At 36.9% G+C, this 19,057-nt stretch overlaps 1 protein-coding gene across 1 annotated transcript in view; it reads left to right on the top strand.

The window, feature by feature from the left end:
• Positions 1-240: 240 nt before the first annotated feature.
• fkbp16 (FKBP prolyl isomerase 16) overlaps positions 241-19,057 on the top strand; it is a gene marked incomplete at its 5' end in the record, with an annotated part of 47,188 nt that continues 28,371 nt past the window's right edge. Inside the window, 3 exons of the mRNA XM_081372885.1 lie at positions 241-823; positions 1,856-2,025; positions 2,421-2,509. Coding sequence (XP_081229011.1) covers positions 241-823; positions 1,856-2,025; positions 2,421-2,509 — 842 coding nt within the window. The remainder of the gene's footprint in view (positions 824-1,855; positions 2,026-2,420; positions 2,510-19,057) is intronic.

Raw genomic sequence — 19,057 nt, 5'->3', positions numbered from 1 at the left:
TTACGAGATCTGCAGGAAATGGACTGGCCACAGATGGGATTTATTTCATGCAGCGATGCATTTCCATGCTAATTCTATTAGAGTCCATGTGGACGTGGCTCTTTAGAAAATACTACACGCTGTCACTAATGGATGCAGGTGCTCATCGGCTTGGCAGTTGAATAGCAGCGACATCAATTTCTACAAACCTGCCGTGTGGCCTGTGCTAGAAAGACATTCAGCACTTTTAGGAAGAGATAAATGGTATCCATAGCACCGTGTGGGGACATGGAACCAGAAGCTGGAGAACTGGAGGAGACAACATTGGAGTCTGAAATGTTAGTAAAATCAGTTGAGGACGAAGAGGAGGAGGAGAGCGAAGAAGGTGTTTTGCAGCCCTGGCAGGAGCTCCAAGAACCAATCATGGAGCTGCAGAGAATGAATATCACAGGAAAGGAGGATGAGAAGAAACCAATGGACGACGAAGAGGATGAAGAAGGAAGTGAGAAGAAAGATGAAAATGAAGAGGTAGAAGAAATGAGGTGTGCTGAAAATTTGAGCAACATGCCCACAGATGCTAATGACTCCAGCAGTGACCCAACCAATGAGCCCATTCCCTCAAATACTCCCATCAGCCCACCTGAGAACAATGATTCAGACACAGAGGACAGGAGAAAACTGACAAAGACTCCCAGCTTTGGGAAATCAGTTCGGTTTAAGGACATTGAAGTGGAAGAAAGGGACAGCTCAGATGACTCTCTTTTTCCAGATTTTGACAATGAAGAGTGGACCAGCACCAGCTTTGAGGAGCTGTTTCTGGCAGACGACTGGAAGGATGTTACAGGTATGTCCACGATGACATATTTGTTTAGTCTGAAACAAATAAAACACTCAAGCCATCCAATTTGTTATCAGGAAATCATTCAAAATCCCCCAAAACCTGTATGTTTGCTACATCTGTATCTTCGCTAAATGCCTAACATGCAGTGACGCCAATGCTTATAAGAAGAACCGTTTAGTGAAAAGTTCTTAAAATAACCTTTTTTTGTCTTAAGCTGTGGTCACATTTAACATTGAGAGAAATCCAAGCATTTCAATTGGAATCAACGCAATCAGGAATTACGTGGGTGAAATATTTCCCTACGCAGAATTTGCAACGGGTTCAAGTTGGTCACGCAGATTTGTCTTGTTGACCAACAGAAAGCTGCTTGGTTGGAAAGTAAGTGACTTCTATGGGAGCTGTACATGCTTCATACAACAACACAGTATTGACAATAAACAATGGACCTTTTTTTTGTCCACGAAATTTCAGTAGAATTTGTATGAAGAACATTTTAATGATCTGAAGAACATTCCACTATAAAGAACATTTTGTTCAATGGAAAGCTCCATGGATGTTAAAGGTTCTTCAATTAACCATAGACGCCAACAAAGAACCACTATTTTTAAGAGCGTACCAGTGTTGCTGATATAATGTTTTGGATGTAGTTCTACACCATGTGATGTTGATGTCCCCAAAAATCTTCTTAAAGGGTTAGTTCACCCATGTCATTTCCAAACTAAGAAAACTGTCTCTGTGTTTTTTGTTCAAACAGCAGAGTTCAATGTTGTTTTGGACCCCATTGACAGTCATTATAAGGACAAAAACAGTTATTTTTGGTTCCACAACAGAAGAAAAAGTTGTACGGGTTTGAAAGTAAATATTAACAGAACTTTCCTTTTAACTGGCAGCTAGTTGAAAGGAAAAGGTTACTAGCTTAGCCAGAAAGACACCACACTAAGAACATCCACCACACAGTTTTACACTATTGCTTCAGGGTCTTGTTGATCTCTTTCCCCTCCCCCGTTTTCACTCCACTACCCCAACCGCCTGTAGATGACCGCCTGCTCAGGAAGAAGGTGTTACAGGCCAGTCCCGAGAATGCCATGACCCCAGCTTGGGGCCAAGAGGTCACGCTAAAAATGCAGGGTGTGCTAGAGGATAGGACTGTGGTGGAGAAAGACTGCAAGCTGGTCTTCGTTATTGGAGAGGGAGATGTCAACCAGGTGAGACGCAGACAGGCAAAGGAAGGGCAACCACACACACACACACACACACACACACACAGGAAACTCTGGAACACCTGCCTGCATCTTGTCTATCACCTCGCACCTGCTGCCTGCAGAGTTTTCCATAGGGATTAACCTGTGTTTTCACATGTTGAGTTCTGTATGTGTTTACTCAAGGCTGGGAAAACGTCACCTCCTTGCTGATTCACTTTTCAGTGTGGAAAGTTAGTAAGGTCAATCTTGTTTGCCAACACTGTATTAAAACCTTGAAGACTGCAAATAAGCGTTGTTTTCTTAAGTTATCTTGTTGAGGCTAAATCTAGATATGTACAGTAAAATCTATACAGTATGTGTTATCTGAAGTTTAAAATGTGCCCGTTTTGCGTGTATAGGCCTTGGAAGAGTGCACCCTTTCAATGAAGCAAGGGGAGATTGCTTTACTGCTTGCAGACTCACAATACACCTATGGACTCCTGGGAAGGTAAGAGAGAAAATATACCTGTGTTATTTGTCCAATAATGCACACACTGACTGGGTTTTGGACTAAAATACAAGCAAGTTTTTTGAAAGGTGAATTTAGGTTTTAACATTCTGTTATAAGTACGGGAGGGTGTAGAGCACAGCTCAACGGGTCTCTTGTGAATCAGTTTGAAAAAGTCAAGCGGTTTCTATCCTCACAGGGTGGGACAGAGTCCTTTTATACCTGTTACTCTCAGGGCAAACGGTCTGTCCCCAGTAGCTTGTTAAATGAACCATGAACAGCAGCAGATGGCTTTCCCAAAACACCATTGAGGACGTTCAGGAACCCCTCCCCTATCCTCTTAATTCTTTAACTATAGGCCATCATTTTTGTTTAACCACTTGCTTCACTCACTGATTTACATCGTGAGGGTGAAAACTCACTCAAACGTGAGTTCAGTTTTACTTACGTGGCTGATGGGTATCTTTTCAGAAGTAAAAAAGGAAAAACAGTGCTATCTGAATCAGCACATTCCCTGGAATTTGTGACACACACATCAGATGATTGCAAAACTGACCCCTTGTTAGGCAACCCACGCACATTTGGTGACATTAATATAAATAAGAAGTACTGTAGATGCAGTAAGTGACCAGCATACATAATTATAGAAGATAATGGAATGGAAAAGTCAAAAGAACAGCATTTATTTGAAACAGACTTAAACAATGTAGAAGTCTTTACTGTCACTTTTATTAACCAATTTAATGCTGAATAAAAGTATTAATTTCTTTATATATATATATATATATATATATATATGTATGTATATATGTATGGGTGTGTGGGTGGGTGGGTGTGTGTGTGTGTGTGTGTGTGTGTGTGTGTACTGACAATAATATACTTTTAATATACAGTATATACTATTAATATATATACTATTAATATAATGCTTTAGACATTTAGTAAATGAAATAGGCTAGTACTGATAGGCTAGTACTATTATAAATACCCGTTTCATTTTCCATGTGTTTACTTTGTATTCACATGTTCACAAAGTAAATCCATGCATGTAGATAAACAGTGAACGGTCATGTGTTTTTCAGAAGACGTTCCAGAATTAGAGATTTTCCATTGTGAATCGCCTTCAAATCAATTGCACGGGTAACCATGTGCTGTTTTTGCCTTTAGTTCAGAGGGTATTTCAGGCATGAATTTACTTATTGCAGATTTACTCGTAAGCACAAAATGACCAGAGATTGCCCAGAGATCTTGGGGGAACAGGAGTTTGGGTCATGTTGTTGTTCTCGTATCATGATTGTGGTCTTGAGCTTTGGCCTGTTTGTATGCTAACTACACAAGCGCACATGTGTGTGTGTGTGTGTGTGTGTGTGTGTGTGTGTGTGTGTGTGTGTGTGTGTGTGTGTGTGTGCAGCGCATGAGAGGGCTCAGGAGTGATCGTTAGCTCTGGCTTGTAGCAGTGCAGACCCAAGGGCTGAAGGGACATGCTCCTGTGTGATTCTCTCTCTTTGGCCCTGTTATGAGTGGTGTCTGCTGGGAACTAGCAGTCGTGAGAGGCAGACCCATCCACAGTTAATGGTTGTTTTGATGCTACTGATTAGGACTGTGAGCGGCAAACTTAAATTTAGCCCTGGCCCAAAGGTAGACCTCACAGGATTCTTGCCAGCAGTTAAAAGGATGACAGCAAAGCCACTGTGACAACATCTCCTCCCATGGCACTGAATAGGTACACACATACACACACGCACCTACACACCAACAATGCTTCCCTAAATGCAGCTGCGTTTAGCAAAGGTGCTAAAAGTATACACTCTTAAAAATAAAAATTCCATAAGGGGATTTTCAAAACAAGGCTATAGAAGAACCTTATTTGGTTAAGGATTTAAGATAAGGATTTATTGAGTCCACATGTCATGCAAACAAGTAACTATGCTTTTAACTACAGAGTGAGAGCTGTCATTCAAACCACACAACTTTGCGTTGCTGTTTGCGAAACACTGACTCGTTGAACTATGCTGATAACGACGGAACTTGCGACCATTGGCTAATGATGCTTTCGGGAAACGCACACTAGAGCCGTACTGACGGACTGGGAAGAGAGGTTCTGCAACAATGTCAAATAATGTGTTTTTTTGAACATTCAAGCATGAAAACCTATTCTAGTAGATCCCAAAATCAAGACACTGAAAAAGGGCATAATATGGCTTCTTTAAAGCTACACTTTGTAATTTTTTAAGTTGATTCTTAGCAAAAACACTTTGTTCTTTCAAAATGATTAATGTGCTCATTAATGTGTAATTACTTCTACCAACTAATCAAGTATTCTCATAAGTGTAGAATCTGCCATTTAGAATACATACGAGCGAGTCGCTCGAATGGCGGCAGCCATGTTGCGCCTCCATCTTGAAAATACATTAGCCAAAGAGGGACATAACTGGAAATTCAAGCTTCGCCTTTCGCGTTTTTACACTCAGTGGCACCATGACGAATGCGAGGGGGAGATTACTCGCGACTGCCGGCAGATTTGAAATAATACGGCCACCGTAGGAGTTAAAACGCCCTCGGAATGGGAGGGGCTAGAAAGTAATATTCAGTTGGTAGTCATAAACAATTTCACCGCTAGATGGGAGAAAATCCTACATAGTGTATAGCTTTAATAATCTAAAGAACTGTTTTCCACTATGAAGAACCTTTTGTGGAATGGAATGTTTCCATGAATGCTAAAGGTTCTTCATGGAAAACGGTTTCCATTCTTCAATAAAGAATCTTTACTTTTAAGAGTGTATACATAACACTGTAAAAAATGATCATGTTTTTAAATGGTAAAAGACTGTAAAAATGCTACGGTGAAAAAAAAAGTTAATAGGCTAACAGAAAGTTTCCGTACAATAAACGGTGAATAACTGTGTTAGATCTAACCGTACATTTAATGTAATTTTACAGTAAAATATCGTTATTGGAAGTGAAAAAGAACAAGGCATTGTGTAATTTACAATGAAAAACCGTAAATTGACATTCACACTATTTCCTGCGTGACACTTCACATTTGATGTATTTTTTAAATATTTTTTATTCGTTTTTTTTCTAAACAGTTATGTACATTAGGGTTTTATGTTACATTTAATGTTGTTAAATTAATGTTTATTGCATTTTTAAAATTTCATGCATGTTACCATGTTGGTGTTCAGTGTTTGTGTGAATGACACTGTGCATAACTTTGTCAGCATGTGGAAATGCTGTTTAAGATGAGCTTTGATTCATCATGTGACTCTCATCACCACTGTAATTGGTGGTTGTCAGTGTATTGGTACAAAATAGATATTAGTACTTTAATAGATTGGTAAATTAACATTATATCAGATAATGAAATATGTTTTTTTACTGTAAATTTAAGTTAAGTCTGTAAAACCAAAAATGTTGCTACCGTATTTTTTACAACATAAGCTGCCAGTTTTTTTACAGTAAATTTCCCAGAATTAATTTTACAGTGTAGGTTTGAACTACCCAATATACTTCTACTATCTTAAAAAAGTGAACAGGATAATACAACCAGGGCTGTTAGATATTTGAGAACTGAGCCTGATAAAGGCTTCTTTGACAAAGAACTCAAAAAAACATCACCTCCAACATGTTTTCTTATTTGACAACTGTGACGGCTTGTCAAAGTGGCAGTACGGAAGATGGAGGGAGAGGAAAGTGGCTGTAGGGAAGCTACTGAGGTAAGAAGTGAAAAAAAGAAAGAGTTAAAAGGAGCATGAGAAAAAATCTCATTTAGTTTCTCTCCAGTGGCTGTGGCACGTATTGACTGAGCCCTGTCGGTAGCCTGTTACAGACAGCGCTGTCTCCACCAAGAGCACTTCACAGCTTTTTGTTGGAGCCGACAGCAGACAGACTGATTCAACTGACTGTGATTGGAGTCGCAGCGTTGTGTAGAAGAGTGCTTTTTCTTTCCGTCTCTAATGCATGCATCAGTGGCTTATTAGTTATGGAACAGCAGGTGACTATTTTCTCATTAATGGAGGTGGATCAAGGTTAAAGCACACCCATGTTGATCTCCCAAAGAAAAGCACATTAGAGAAACCAAGTGACTGATCACATCCCAATGTTGCAGATAGTTTCCAAATGTGTGAGGACATAGACTGGACCCCTTTAGTAACTGACCTGTAGACATACAAATAAAAAGTATCTCTGAAGCATTCAACAATATTATACACACACTCAAAAAAAAAAAAAAAAAAAAAAAACACACAAAACTTTGTACATTATTGTTAGAGTGAGTGTTGTTATTGTTAACTAAAACTATTAAAAATAGTTTTCGGTAATTGAAATAAAGCTGAAATTGAATAAAATATAAATAATAGATTAAAAAAACTAAGAAACTAAGAACAGTTTCCCTTGTAACTAATTTAAATAGAAAAGTTGAGGTTGAAGCACTATTACTAAAATGTAAAAATAAATAAATTAAAGCTAAAAATAAATAAATATTACAAAAGGACATTAATAATAATAAAATTAATATAAATTAAACTAAAATTAAAATGAAAACTGAACATAATAAAAGCTAATTCAAGAATGAATACTATAATAGTATATGAATAATAAAAAATAATAATACTAATATAATAATAAGAAGAAGAAAACATTTACAGTGGCTCAAAAACAAGGATTTTTTTTCCTACCAGGCCAGAAGTATTTATTTTAACAGCCAACATTTTTTTTTGGTGGCACCACAACAAGACAAACTATTTATTTATTTATTAAATGTTGTTCCTTTACTAAATGTTTTATCCATTACCCCCCATTACCTACCCATAGACTATCCTTATTGTTGAGCCCTGATGTGATTGTCTGTATGATGATACAGCTTCAAAATGGGCCATTCACTATACGTTAAGTAATGCCATAGTAGCCTTTAAATTCCTGTTTATTGTTTTATACATGAATTATGATGTCATTCTAGAGCAGATGGCAGAGAAGATGATATGTTTACTCCTAGCTAAGAAAAAGTGCTGCTGGTGTTTGTCGAAAAGCCCCCCAAACGCATTCAATTTGTTGTGACTCACCACCGCCACCATTTAATTTATGTTTGGCATTTGCATAGAATATGCCAAAGACAGCGATGATACAGAAATCCCAGACCTTTTTAAAAATGCTCCTAATATAAATGAGTCACGCATTTTGCCGGAAAACACGATAGCAGATCACCGCTCACCCCCTCACCCTCCATCACACAAACACACACTGTTGCTTTCTCACTAACACACACTAAAAACACACATAGATAGACAAACACACCCTCACTGTGAACCCCCCGCTCCTCTTTTCTCTCTCTCAAGCTTTTATCTGTATACTTGCCGGAATCCAACACCCCCGACAGATAAACATGCCGGACATGGGCAAATAATAAATTAGCGTGTGAGCCGAGTACAAAAGTTCTCAAGCCAAACAGAGCCGTGTGTGTGTGTGTTATGGCAGAAACACAATGCTGTCTTCTCCAGCATGTGCGGAGACGAGGACCACCTTCTTATTGGTCTTGGCGGAGGGACTCAATGAGCCGTGCTAGAGAGGAAAGTGTGTATTTACTCGGACATCGAGACATGTCGTAAAATTTAATGAACAAACCCCAGATGGCTTGGGATGAACTGGAGTGGATCACTAACAAAAATATCAAGCTGAAATTGTCTCATAAAAAAACTGGTTGTATTCATGTTTAAAGCAAAACCCAGTCCCTAAATGACCCCTAACAAGCTCAGTGCTCACAGGGGAAGATCCAGTCAGCAAATATACAGGCATAGTGGACGACTGGGATTGAACATAAGGAGAGCCAAAGGTCACTGGACACCTTAGCTCTTGCATTATGGCCTTTTCAGGGAAAAGCTGTTAACTACGGTAAAGCTAAAAACAAATCCTTACCACATGTCATGGGCTGGTAAATTGCAAGTTAGCTTGGCATTAAAGGTAACTTAAAAGTGAGCCTCACTCAAATCCTAGAATTAAAGGAATAATTTAGGTTCAAGTTAAGCTCAGTCGACTATGGAGGCTCGTTTCCGCCACAGAATAAAACATTTTAAAAGATAATTGTGACTTTTTATGTTTAGATCTCACAATTCTGACTTTATTTCTCAGAATTGAGAGATGTAAAGTCAGAATTGCATGATATAAAGTCAGAATTGCGTGTTATAAAGTCAGAATTGCGAGATATATTAAGTCTGAATTGCGAGATATAAAATCAGAATTGCGAGATAAAAAGTCAGTATTGCGAGATATAAAGTCAGAATTGCGAGATACAAAGTCTGAATTGCGAGATATAAAGTCAGAATTGCGAGATATAAAATCAGAATTGCGAGATATAAAGTCAGAATTGTGAGATATAAAGTCAGAATTTCGAGATACAAAGTCAGAATTGCGAGATACAAAGTCTGTATTGCGAGATATAAAGTCAGAATTGCGAGATATAAAATCAGAATTGCGAGATATAAAGTCAGAATTGCGAGATATAAAATCAGAATTGCGAGGTATAAAATCAGAATTGAGATATAAAGTCAGAATTTCGAGATACAAAGTCAGAATTGCGAGATACAAAGTCTGTATTGCGAGATATAAAGTCAGAATTGCGAGATATAAAATCAGAATTGCGAGATATAAAGTCTGAATTGTGAGATATAAGCCAGAATTGCGAGATAAAGTCTGAATTGCGAGATATAAAGTCAGAATTGCGAGATATAAAGTCTGAATTGCGAGATATAAAGTCAGAATTGCGAGATACAAAGTCAGAATTGTGAGATATAAAGTCAGAATTTCGAGATACAAAGTCAGAATTGCGAGATACAAAGTCTGTATTGCGAGATATAAAGTCAGAATTGCGAGATATAAAATCAGAATTGCGAGATATAAAGTCAGAATTGCGAGATATAAAATCAGAATTGCGAGGTATAAAATCAGAATTGTGAGATATAAAGTCAGAATTTCGAGATACAAAGTCAGAATTGCGAGATACAAAGTCTGTATTGCGAGATATAAAGTCAGAATTGCGAGATATAAAATCAGAATTGCGAGATATAAAGTCTGAATTGTGAGATATAAGCCAGAATTGCGAGATATAAAGTCTGAATTGCGAGATATAAAGTCAGAATTGCGAGATATAAAGTCAGAATTGCGAGATACAAAGTCTGAATTGCGAGATATAAAGTCAGAATTGCGAGATATAAAATCAGAATTGCGAGATATAAAGTCAGAATTGTGAGATATAAAGTCAGAATTTCGAGATACAAAGTCAGAATTGCGAGATACAAAGTCTGTATTGCGAGATATAAAGTCAGAATTGCGAGATATAAAATCAGAATTGCGAGATATAAAGTCAGAATTGCGAGATATAAAATCAGAATTGCGAGGTATAAAATCAGAATTGTGAGATATAAAGTCAGAATTTCGAGATACAAAGTCAGAATTGCGAGATACAAAGTCTGTATTGCGAGATATAAAGTCAGAATTGCGAGATATAAAATCAGAATTGCGAGGTATAAAATCAGAATTGTGAGATATAAAGTCAGAATTTCGAGATACAAAGTCAGAATTGCGAGATACAAAGTCTGTATTGCGAGATATAAAGTCAGAATTGCGAGATATAAAATCAGAATTGCGAGATATAAAGTCTGAATTGTGAGATATAAGCCAGAATTGCGAGATATAAAGTCTGAATTGCGAGATATAAAGTCAGAATTGCGAGATACAAAGTCTGAATTGCGAGATATAAAGTCAGAATTGCGAGATATAAAATCAGAATTGCGAGATATAAAGTCAGAATTGTGAGATATAAAGTCAGAATTTCGAGATACAAAGTCAGAATTGCGAGATACAAAGTCTGTATTGCGAGATATTAAGTCTGAATTGCGAGATATAAAATCAGAATTGCGAGATATAAAGTCAGAATTGCGAGATATAAAATCAGAATTGCGAGGTATAAAATCAGAATTGTGAGATATAAAGTCAGAATTTCGAGATACAAAGTCAGAATTGCGAGATACAAAGTCTGTATTGCGAGATATAAAGTCAGAATTGCGAGATATAAAATCAGAATTGCGAGATATAAAGTCTGAATTGTGAGATATAAGCCAGAATTGCGAGATATAAAGTCTGAATTGCGAGATATAAAGTCAGAATTGCGAGATATAAAGTCTGAATTGCGAGATATAAAGTCAGAATTGCGAGATATAAAGCCAGAATTGCGAGATATAAAGTCTGAATTGCGAGATATAAAGTCAGAATTGCGAGATACAAAGTCTGAATTGCGAGATATAAAGTCAGAATTGCGAGATATAAAATCAGAATTGTGAGATATAAAATCAGAATTGCGAGATATAAAGTCTGAATTGTGAGATATAAAGCCAGAATTGCGAGATATAAAGTCAGAATTGCGAGATATAAAGTCAGAATTGCATGTTATAACAAATATAAAGTCAGAATTGCGTGTTCTAAAGTCAGAATGGCGAGATTTAAACATACAATTCTAAGAAAAAAAAGGCGGAATTGTGAGATAAAAAGGCGATAATTTAGTTCATAGTTGAACTTATTTAATTTTAGAACATAGTTCAACTTTTTTTTTTAATTCTGTGGCAGAATCAAGCTTCCATAGACAGCACCTGTGGCATGATGTTGACCATGACAAAAATGTATTTCCACTTGTCCCTCCTTTTCTTTAAAGATGAAAATTCACAGTCAATTCATTTTCTAAATGCATCTTATTGTGAACAGGTAACCCATGCAGTTTTATTTTTTTGTTTTGTCATAACTTGACCGACTGACATTCTGGTGACATATTCCAGACTTCTCCAATTATTTCATCCTCATAAACCCCGCCCCTTTCTTACAATCAACTGCCCTACATTGTTTTTTTTTTTAATGAACTGTTTGACTTGGATGTGCGTCACATGGAAGAAATGATCTGTCACTACTTCCTTTATGTTGCAACTTTAAAAGAGCAAAGATCTGGGTTGCAGTGAGGCACTTATAATAGAAGTGAATGTGAATCTGTAAATGTTAAAATACTGCCTGTTTCAAACTATAATGCTTAACCTTTTCTGAGGAAAGTTACTGTACATCCAATTTGAGCGTATTGCCATAAAACGTTATTCCTAAACCCTAAAATGTCAATTGTCAATGACAATTTTTACAGCTCAAATAATACACTTCACAGAAGTAATGTAAGTGCTTTTATAAAAAATTATAAGCTTCACATTTCTGCTTTTGAATCCTCAAAAAAGTGCCGATTTATTTCCACGTCACCTTGATGATAAGTTAAAGAAAAGGAGGGAGGAGTCGAGATATTTTGTGTGGTAATAATAAACATTATAGCACACCACAAATACTGCTGTCGATTGAGCTTAACTTGTACTGAACCTGGAATATTACTTTAATTATAAAAATCGATTGTACTCTTTTCAGTTTATTGTCTTCCTGTCAGAAATTTGTTGACTTTGACCCGAACAAATCTGACGGAAAATGATGAAATCAAAGCATTTGCATTGATTCTCCTTGATTTTTTTATTTAGCTGTTAGCATATGCTAACGATTTGGGTTTTATTCAGCTCTGTCAATCTCTAACAAAGCTGTAATATCATCATTAATCACGGTTAAGCTCTTCCACTCTTATTGTAAAACACCTAAACTTGGCATTCTTATGAAGAACACAAGTCTTTGTTTACTCAAATTCATACCTCAGAATGAAAGAAGAGGTGCAAACAGATTGAGCTTTTCAGCAAACATGTTGTGAGCTGTGGGTGTGTGAAATGAAGAGACATCTCTCCTATCATCTGAACGTCAAATTGTGTGGTGAGGATTTTGTGATTGAACTGTATGTGCCATTGATAAAAAATCTTCCGGCTGCACTGACATATGACACATTCTGTGCTCGCACGCACAATCGCACACACACTCGTACTCGCGCAGCCAAGTGATGAGTCTGTTCACAGCATGGCTTTTAAATCAACACACACAGCTCTAGGTTCTGGTGACTGTTAGCGGGCCAAGTCATGAGAAAGAGCAGAAGAAAAGAACTGGCAGTAACTTCTGTCTCACTCAGAAAAATGACTCAGCAATTCAAATGGACAGATAAAAGACTACAAGTATCAAACATCTGTTTTGGCAAAACCAATCTTGTGCTCATGCAGAAAGACACAATGGAAATACATACAGTAAACATTGTGATCTGATTTGTTAATGGATAAGCTATCTTGACTAACAATGTTAACAAATGAAATCGACTTTTCTCGCAATTGCAACTTACAGTAGCCCAATGTGTCTTTAAATCACAATATTTCTTTTCATTCTATTTTTAACTCTGAGGTGAAAAAAATTCATCTGTTCCTGTGTGGTGAACGTGATTTCAGCGAGTACAACATGTTCCTGGATCAACATCTTTATTGATCCTGGAACAACATAACCATCAACCAATCAGGTTTGAGTGACAAGTTTACAGTGTATGTCAAGTTTAGGCTTACAACCAGGGTTCAGTGCATCTACATCAGTGTTATTCACCTATCATTTACCTCTAATTTTAGGGATAAGTTATGGGTAGGGTTAGGTTTAAGGGTAGGGACAGGGTTAGGACTACATTTTCGGACAGGAATTTTGTTCCAGGATCAACAAAATATGTTTTACTTGGCAAATCACGGTGACCGTATATTTGTATGTTTAAGTGGTTCATAAGTGGGATGTGTGAATGTGACACTATTTCACTCATGCATGCATCAGTGTATGTGTGTGTGTGTGTGTGTGTGTGTGTGTGTGTGTGTGTGTGTGTGTGTGTGTGCGCATGTGTCTCAGAGAGAGAGAACTTGAGAAATTGCATGACTCATGGTGAGTGACCAATCACTGCTGACGTGCAGCCCGTGAGCTACAATGCATTGTTATGAGGATCTTTTGAGAATACTGCCAGGAAGCCTACTGGCTCAACATCAACATGCAAATGTGTGTGGTTCAGGACAGGTACACCGGCCTACGTTATGAGGACAAAACGTCCCCCTAATGATGCCAATATATCCGAAACTCTTGTCCTTGTGGGAAAATTTTTTTGGTCCCCATGAGAAAAGCAGCTTATAAATAATACTAAGTGATGTTTTTTGAAAATGTTGAAAGTTTTCTGTGATGGGCAGGTTTAGGGTTAGGGGATAGAATATACAGCTAAAAATCATCATTATGGAAAGTCCCCATAAGACATAAAAATGTGTGTGCGTGTTTTAGCTTTTACGGTTTGCAAGCAATACTGCAGTATGATTAAAATGCATGCAAATATCAGAGGAAACATTGTCACTCAGTGTCATGTGTAGTTTTGGAAACATTCCAACAGCAGGTTCATGATAAGGGCTGTTAGCTGTCATGTGATGTCTGAGATTAGGACTAGCTGGAACTCCTGTAGGAAAGTGAATCAGAGCCACTCCCAGCAGTCACGCTGCAGTCAGGTCAGAAACACAGGCATACATGTTCATGCATGTCTGAAAACACACACACACAAACAGTGGCGTCGGTTTCACTACAACTTAGATGGTGGTCAGTGAGCCACTGCTAAGGTCATTAACCTTAAAATTAAAAGGATTTTTGCCATATATATGTTTTTTAGTTTTTAATTCTTCAATAATGGTGCCGTCGTTGAACAGCACATTAATATGTGTGTCTGTGTGAACTGACTAGTTTGTGACTAGGAGCAGAGTCATGAAACCCTGGTAATCCAGAGTTCTTGCGAGAGCACAATTTGAATTTGCTCAGCGAGTTACTCTGGTGTCTAGTAATGATGCTCATTAAATATGCCCCTCGATCTGAGCTGCACCAATCACATCAGGTTATCTGATACAGGCGAGATAAACAGATGACGACAGCGCTGTGACGTCGAAGTCATTAGTAAACATTGCAAGATGGCTATGGATGAACACCAGTTGTTTGAAACGGCTTTGGCCGCTACAATGAACGAGTTAGACTTGGATTTTTATCTAAAACAGGAACAGAAGACGCCGCTCGAATTGTTCCTTTGCAAGAAGAACGTTTTTGCTGTTTCGCCGGCCGGATACGGTAAGAGTATAATCTACCAGTTAGCTCCGCTGGTAACGTTAGCTAAGCGTATGGGGTTTATTGTTGTGACTGGTCGTATCCAATTGCGTGCAGTGAGATTTTCAAATGCATGCTTGGTGCCGCCCTTGAGCTGGACGATTTCCATTAGTCAACGCCAGATCATTAATCTTTTAGATTTAGGTCTGGATTTCCAGGCTAGAGTCATGCATGCATTTTGACTATCAGCATAAATTGTGTTAGCTTGCAGCTTATTCTGATATAAGAATTCATTTATACCCACTGCAATCATATTTTAAAATGAATTATTATAAAATGTGTGTTATTTTGTGTGTGTTGTGTTGCTGTATGTGTATGTATGCTGCTGTCTACATAAAATATTGCTTTTCAATGACAATAAAGTAAAGTAAAGTAAAGTAAAGTAAAGTAAAGTAAAGTAAAGTTCTGGCCCCTACTTGCTCACCTAGACTGGGAAAGCTTGTTGACATGAAAAGTGAACAATCACTGTTAGTTTTACTCAAACACTCACACAGCAACATATGTATATGCCAGGCAGAATAGAAATGAGTGTATATAGAATTTCTGTCCACCCTAATGTAATATGTACAGATTATTTTACTTACACAACACTACCATTCAAAAGCTTTTTATTCACCATTCATTTGATCAAAAATACAATAATATAGTACCATTTAAACTAATAAACTAATTTATTCCTGTGAATTTTCAGCATCATGACTCCAGTCTGGAGCGTCACATGACCCTTCAGAAATCATTGTAATATGCTGCTTTACTGTTCAAGAAACAGTTCTTCTTCTATTATTATCAATGTTGAAAAAGGTTGTGCTGCTTAATACTTTGTGAAAATTATGCAAATTGTTTCAGGATACTTTGATAAATAGAAGGTTCAAAAGAGCATTTATTTGAAATGAGGAATGTTTTATCTATTCATCTTTACTGTCACTTTTGATCAATATAATGCATCCTTGCTGAAAAAATGAAATCAAACGGACCCCAAAAATTAAAAAATATATGCACAATGAATACATGTGCAACCTCATAATATAGGCTAAAAAAAAACTAGATATATCAGACCGTAACACATGGTACCTACAACACAATAACGTGGTACAAGCGGGTCATTTTGAGTAGAACATGAACTCCATCACAAAAACAACTTGACTGCGACTTCAACAATAACAAGAGTAAATAAACTCAACTGTATTATGATTCATGTTTATTCATTTCAGAAAACTGCACTGGTGAACTATTTCCCTTTTGACTCGCAATCATTAAAAGTTTAACATCACTTTCATGACTTGTGAGATCATAATTTTTTTGATTTACTCCCCACCCAAATCTCCACCTGCGTTCCCAAAAAAAAAATCATTGGACACGTGAACTGGACTGCATTCGCACAGACACAGACACCCACACCCACACCCACACGCAGATACAATCTCACTGCTGATAACAGACCTGTTCACCTCTCATATTGTGCTCTGACACGCGTCATAGTAAAACCTCATTTCAAAAAGAGCTGCAGTTTGACTGCAAATGTTCTGCATAACATTCTTTTTTGTTCCACGCGAGATTAAACATTTGTTTAGAGCGATCTTGAACAGTTTGCCTTCTGACTGACCTGTGCACGTGCAGCCCTTAATGTTTCTTTTCCCTTTTGTCTATTTGCTCTTTTGACTTGTTCCTGGTAACCTCAGCGTTATCATCCACATCAACTCCACATTCACAAGTAACCTGACACAGCTTAAACAAATGTTTTTGGTTGTTCTGTATCTTATACATAATTCAAAGGTATTAAATTTTGACAGTTTATGGAGGACCAACACACCCATTCCATAAGCCTAACCTTTTTTTTATGACTTAGTATTTCTCTGGTGCGAAACTGGTCATGTACACACTTCAAACCTTTGGGAGTGACGACCATGAGTGACTAAACAAAAAGAAAAGACAGACTATAGAAAAAACAGCTGTCATTAACCCAAATTTTTGGTGAGTGAATTTATGTGGTTAGTGCTTTTATGATTAAAGTCCCCTATTATGCTTTTTTGAATATTACCTTTCATGCAGTGTGTAATATACCTGTTTGTTAATGCAAAGTTTTAAAGTTTAAAGTCCATGACAAATGAAGCTATTGTCTCCTAAAAGGAAGAATTGAGTCTGAACTGCCGAAACTAGTCAACAAAAATTCCAGTCTTACTTCCTGTTACATATACATACATAACAAATTTGGGTAACACTTTATTTTAGTGTCCTTATTACAAGCGTTACATGTAGTAACTGTAGTAATAACTATGAATTATGCATAATTACATGCAACAAACCCTAAACCAAACCCTGTTCCGAACGCTAACCCTATACTAAGTACATGTAGTTCATTATTATTACTCAGTTCATAATAACACTTCAACACGGACACCTTAAAATAAAGTGTAGCCCAAATTTGCATAATGCTAGCCTATTGTCTTCATTGGCTGTCTGCAAAAAACGTCTACTTTGACCCGGCCTCAAGCAATGGTAATAGTCGTTTAATTTCCGACACGCGCTATAAGCGGATAGACCAATCACAACAGACTGGGACATCTGACCAATCAGAGCAGAGCAGGCTCGTGGAAAGGAGGGGTTTAAACAGACTGAATCTTCAAACAATCTTTGAGAAATGAGGTGATGCGCAATGCATATTATAAGAAAGTGTTTTTTTAATGTTTGATGCATGTAAATCTATTGTAGGAGACCTCCAAAACAAAATCAGGAACCTTTAAAATAGCATAATAGGGGCACTTTAACTAAACTTTGCATGCACAGAATGGGATTAAGCATTTAGAGGAGAGACAAGTGTATTTGAACGGTCTGTTGACTGAATTATCTCTAATCTACAGTAGGTCACAGTACTTGCAGAGTACTATAACAGAATTTGCATGCAGTATGTGATGACAGGAAGAAACCTGATGCTCAGTTATTATAAGCATGTTCATAATGTTATTCATGTGTGTAAGGCCAACCCGTATACACAGAGCCATGTAAACACACAAAGCTATAGGAAATATATTTTTTTTTGTGATATTATCTAGAGGGAAAAAATCTTTGACTAATTCGTGACCTTTTTCATGGATTTCCTTTGTATTTATTATTATATTTTACCTTTTATAAAATATAATAATAAAATAATTTGTATGAAATTGTTTGTTATGCTTCTGCAAAATTTCCTGTGTTTTCTGTACAGTAATTCAGACCGATACTGCTGTGCAAATTATTTCAAGATATATATATTTTTAAATTTACTGTGGTACCAATTATTTCAGATACTGTTAATATCAGATTGAAATGGAAAATGCAGTCAGTTGCTATACATGTCAGTCAGATGCTTTATTCCTGTCTAACTGGCCAAAATAATCTACAAAGTCGACTGGCTATATGTGAGACTAGGTGTTGGTAAATTTGCCTTGGTCAAAGAGATGTAAAGTATGCTATCAGAAAGCTCAGGAGAGAATGGTGTTTGTGAAGTGACATAAATGAGATAGCATCTTCACCATGACATGATATGCGTTAGAACAATACATGTCAGAATAAACGTCAGAGCCCCTGAACCCTCACCACTTCCCGGCCCTCCTTACAAAAGATAAAGCGAAAAGAGCAGAAAAACAGACTGATGGTGCACATGTGTTGGCCTTGGAATCAACTCTTTCAAGGCAACAGAGAGAATCATCTCTCCTCCCCAACACAGCTATGCTCTCTCTCTCTCTCTCTCTCTCTCTCTGCTAAATGGCACATTTGAGTGCCCACATATACAGAGATTACAGGTTAGAGCAGCAGGTCTGTAGCTAATAAATGGCTTTTCTATGCATATAAATACAGACATGCAAACGACACTTTACTGAAAGGAAATATTGTTATTAAGGGATGTTCACGCACAAGTTGTTTCTGCATGCTGTCTGCACTATTAAAAAAAAGAGACCATTTTAATTTGAATGATTCTGATAGTGACTATGTTGAATATGTACCTTGTGTAATGACAAGAAACGTCTTTGTATTGAGAGCAATTCATGAGCAAATGACTGTGCAGTGTTGCTATTGTTAACTAAAACTATTAAAAAAAAATTTTGGAAACTGAAATAAAGCTGAAAGGTCTTCACGGCAACCCGTCAAAATAAAAGTTTGGTTTAACTTAAAGAAATTGTGACAGAAATATATTAATATTGTACAGTAGTATTTAGCTATGTCTCAATGTAATAATAATAATAATACAAACACTCATAATAATTAACTGTTATTAAAATTCTATTTTTCAAGGAATAATCACAATTTTTCTTCCATGTTTTCATTTTAACAGTAAGGCACTTTGTTTGACAAAAAAGCTTATTAATTTCATATGATAAAAATATAAATTAAATTAATGTTTTTGCCTTCAAATGATTGCCAGAAAAATGTAAATACACAATACAGAATTTCTGGAGAGAGAAACAAATAAAAATAAAA

Source organism: Scardinius erythrophthalmus, assembly GCF_964197995.2.
Source record: "Scardinius erythrophthalmus genome assembly, chromosome: 8".
Lineage (NCBI taxonomy): Eukaryota > Metazoa > Chordata > Actinopteri > Cypriniformes > Leuciscidae > Scardinius > Scardinius erythrophthalmus.
Note: the sequence above shows the minus strand (reverse complement) of the source record. Positions and strands in the feature narration are given on the sequence as shown.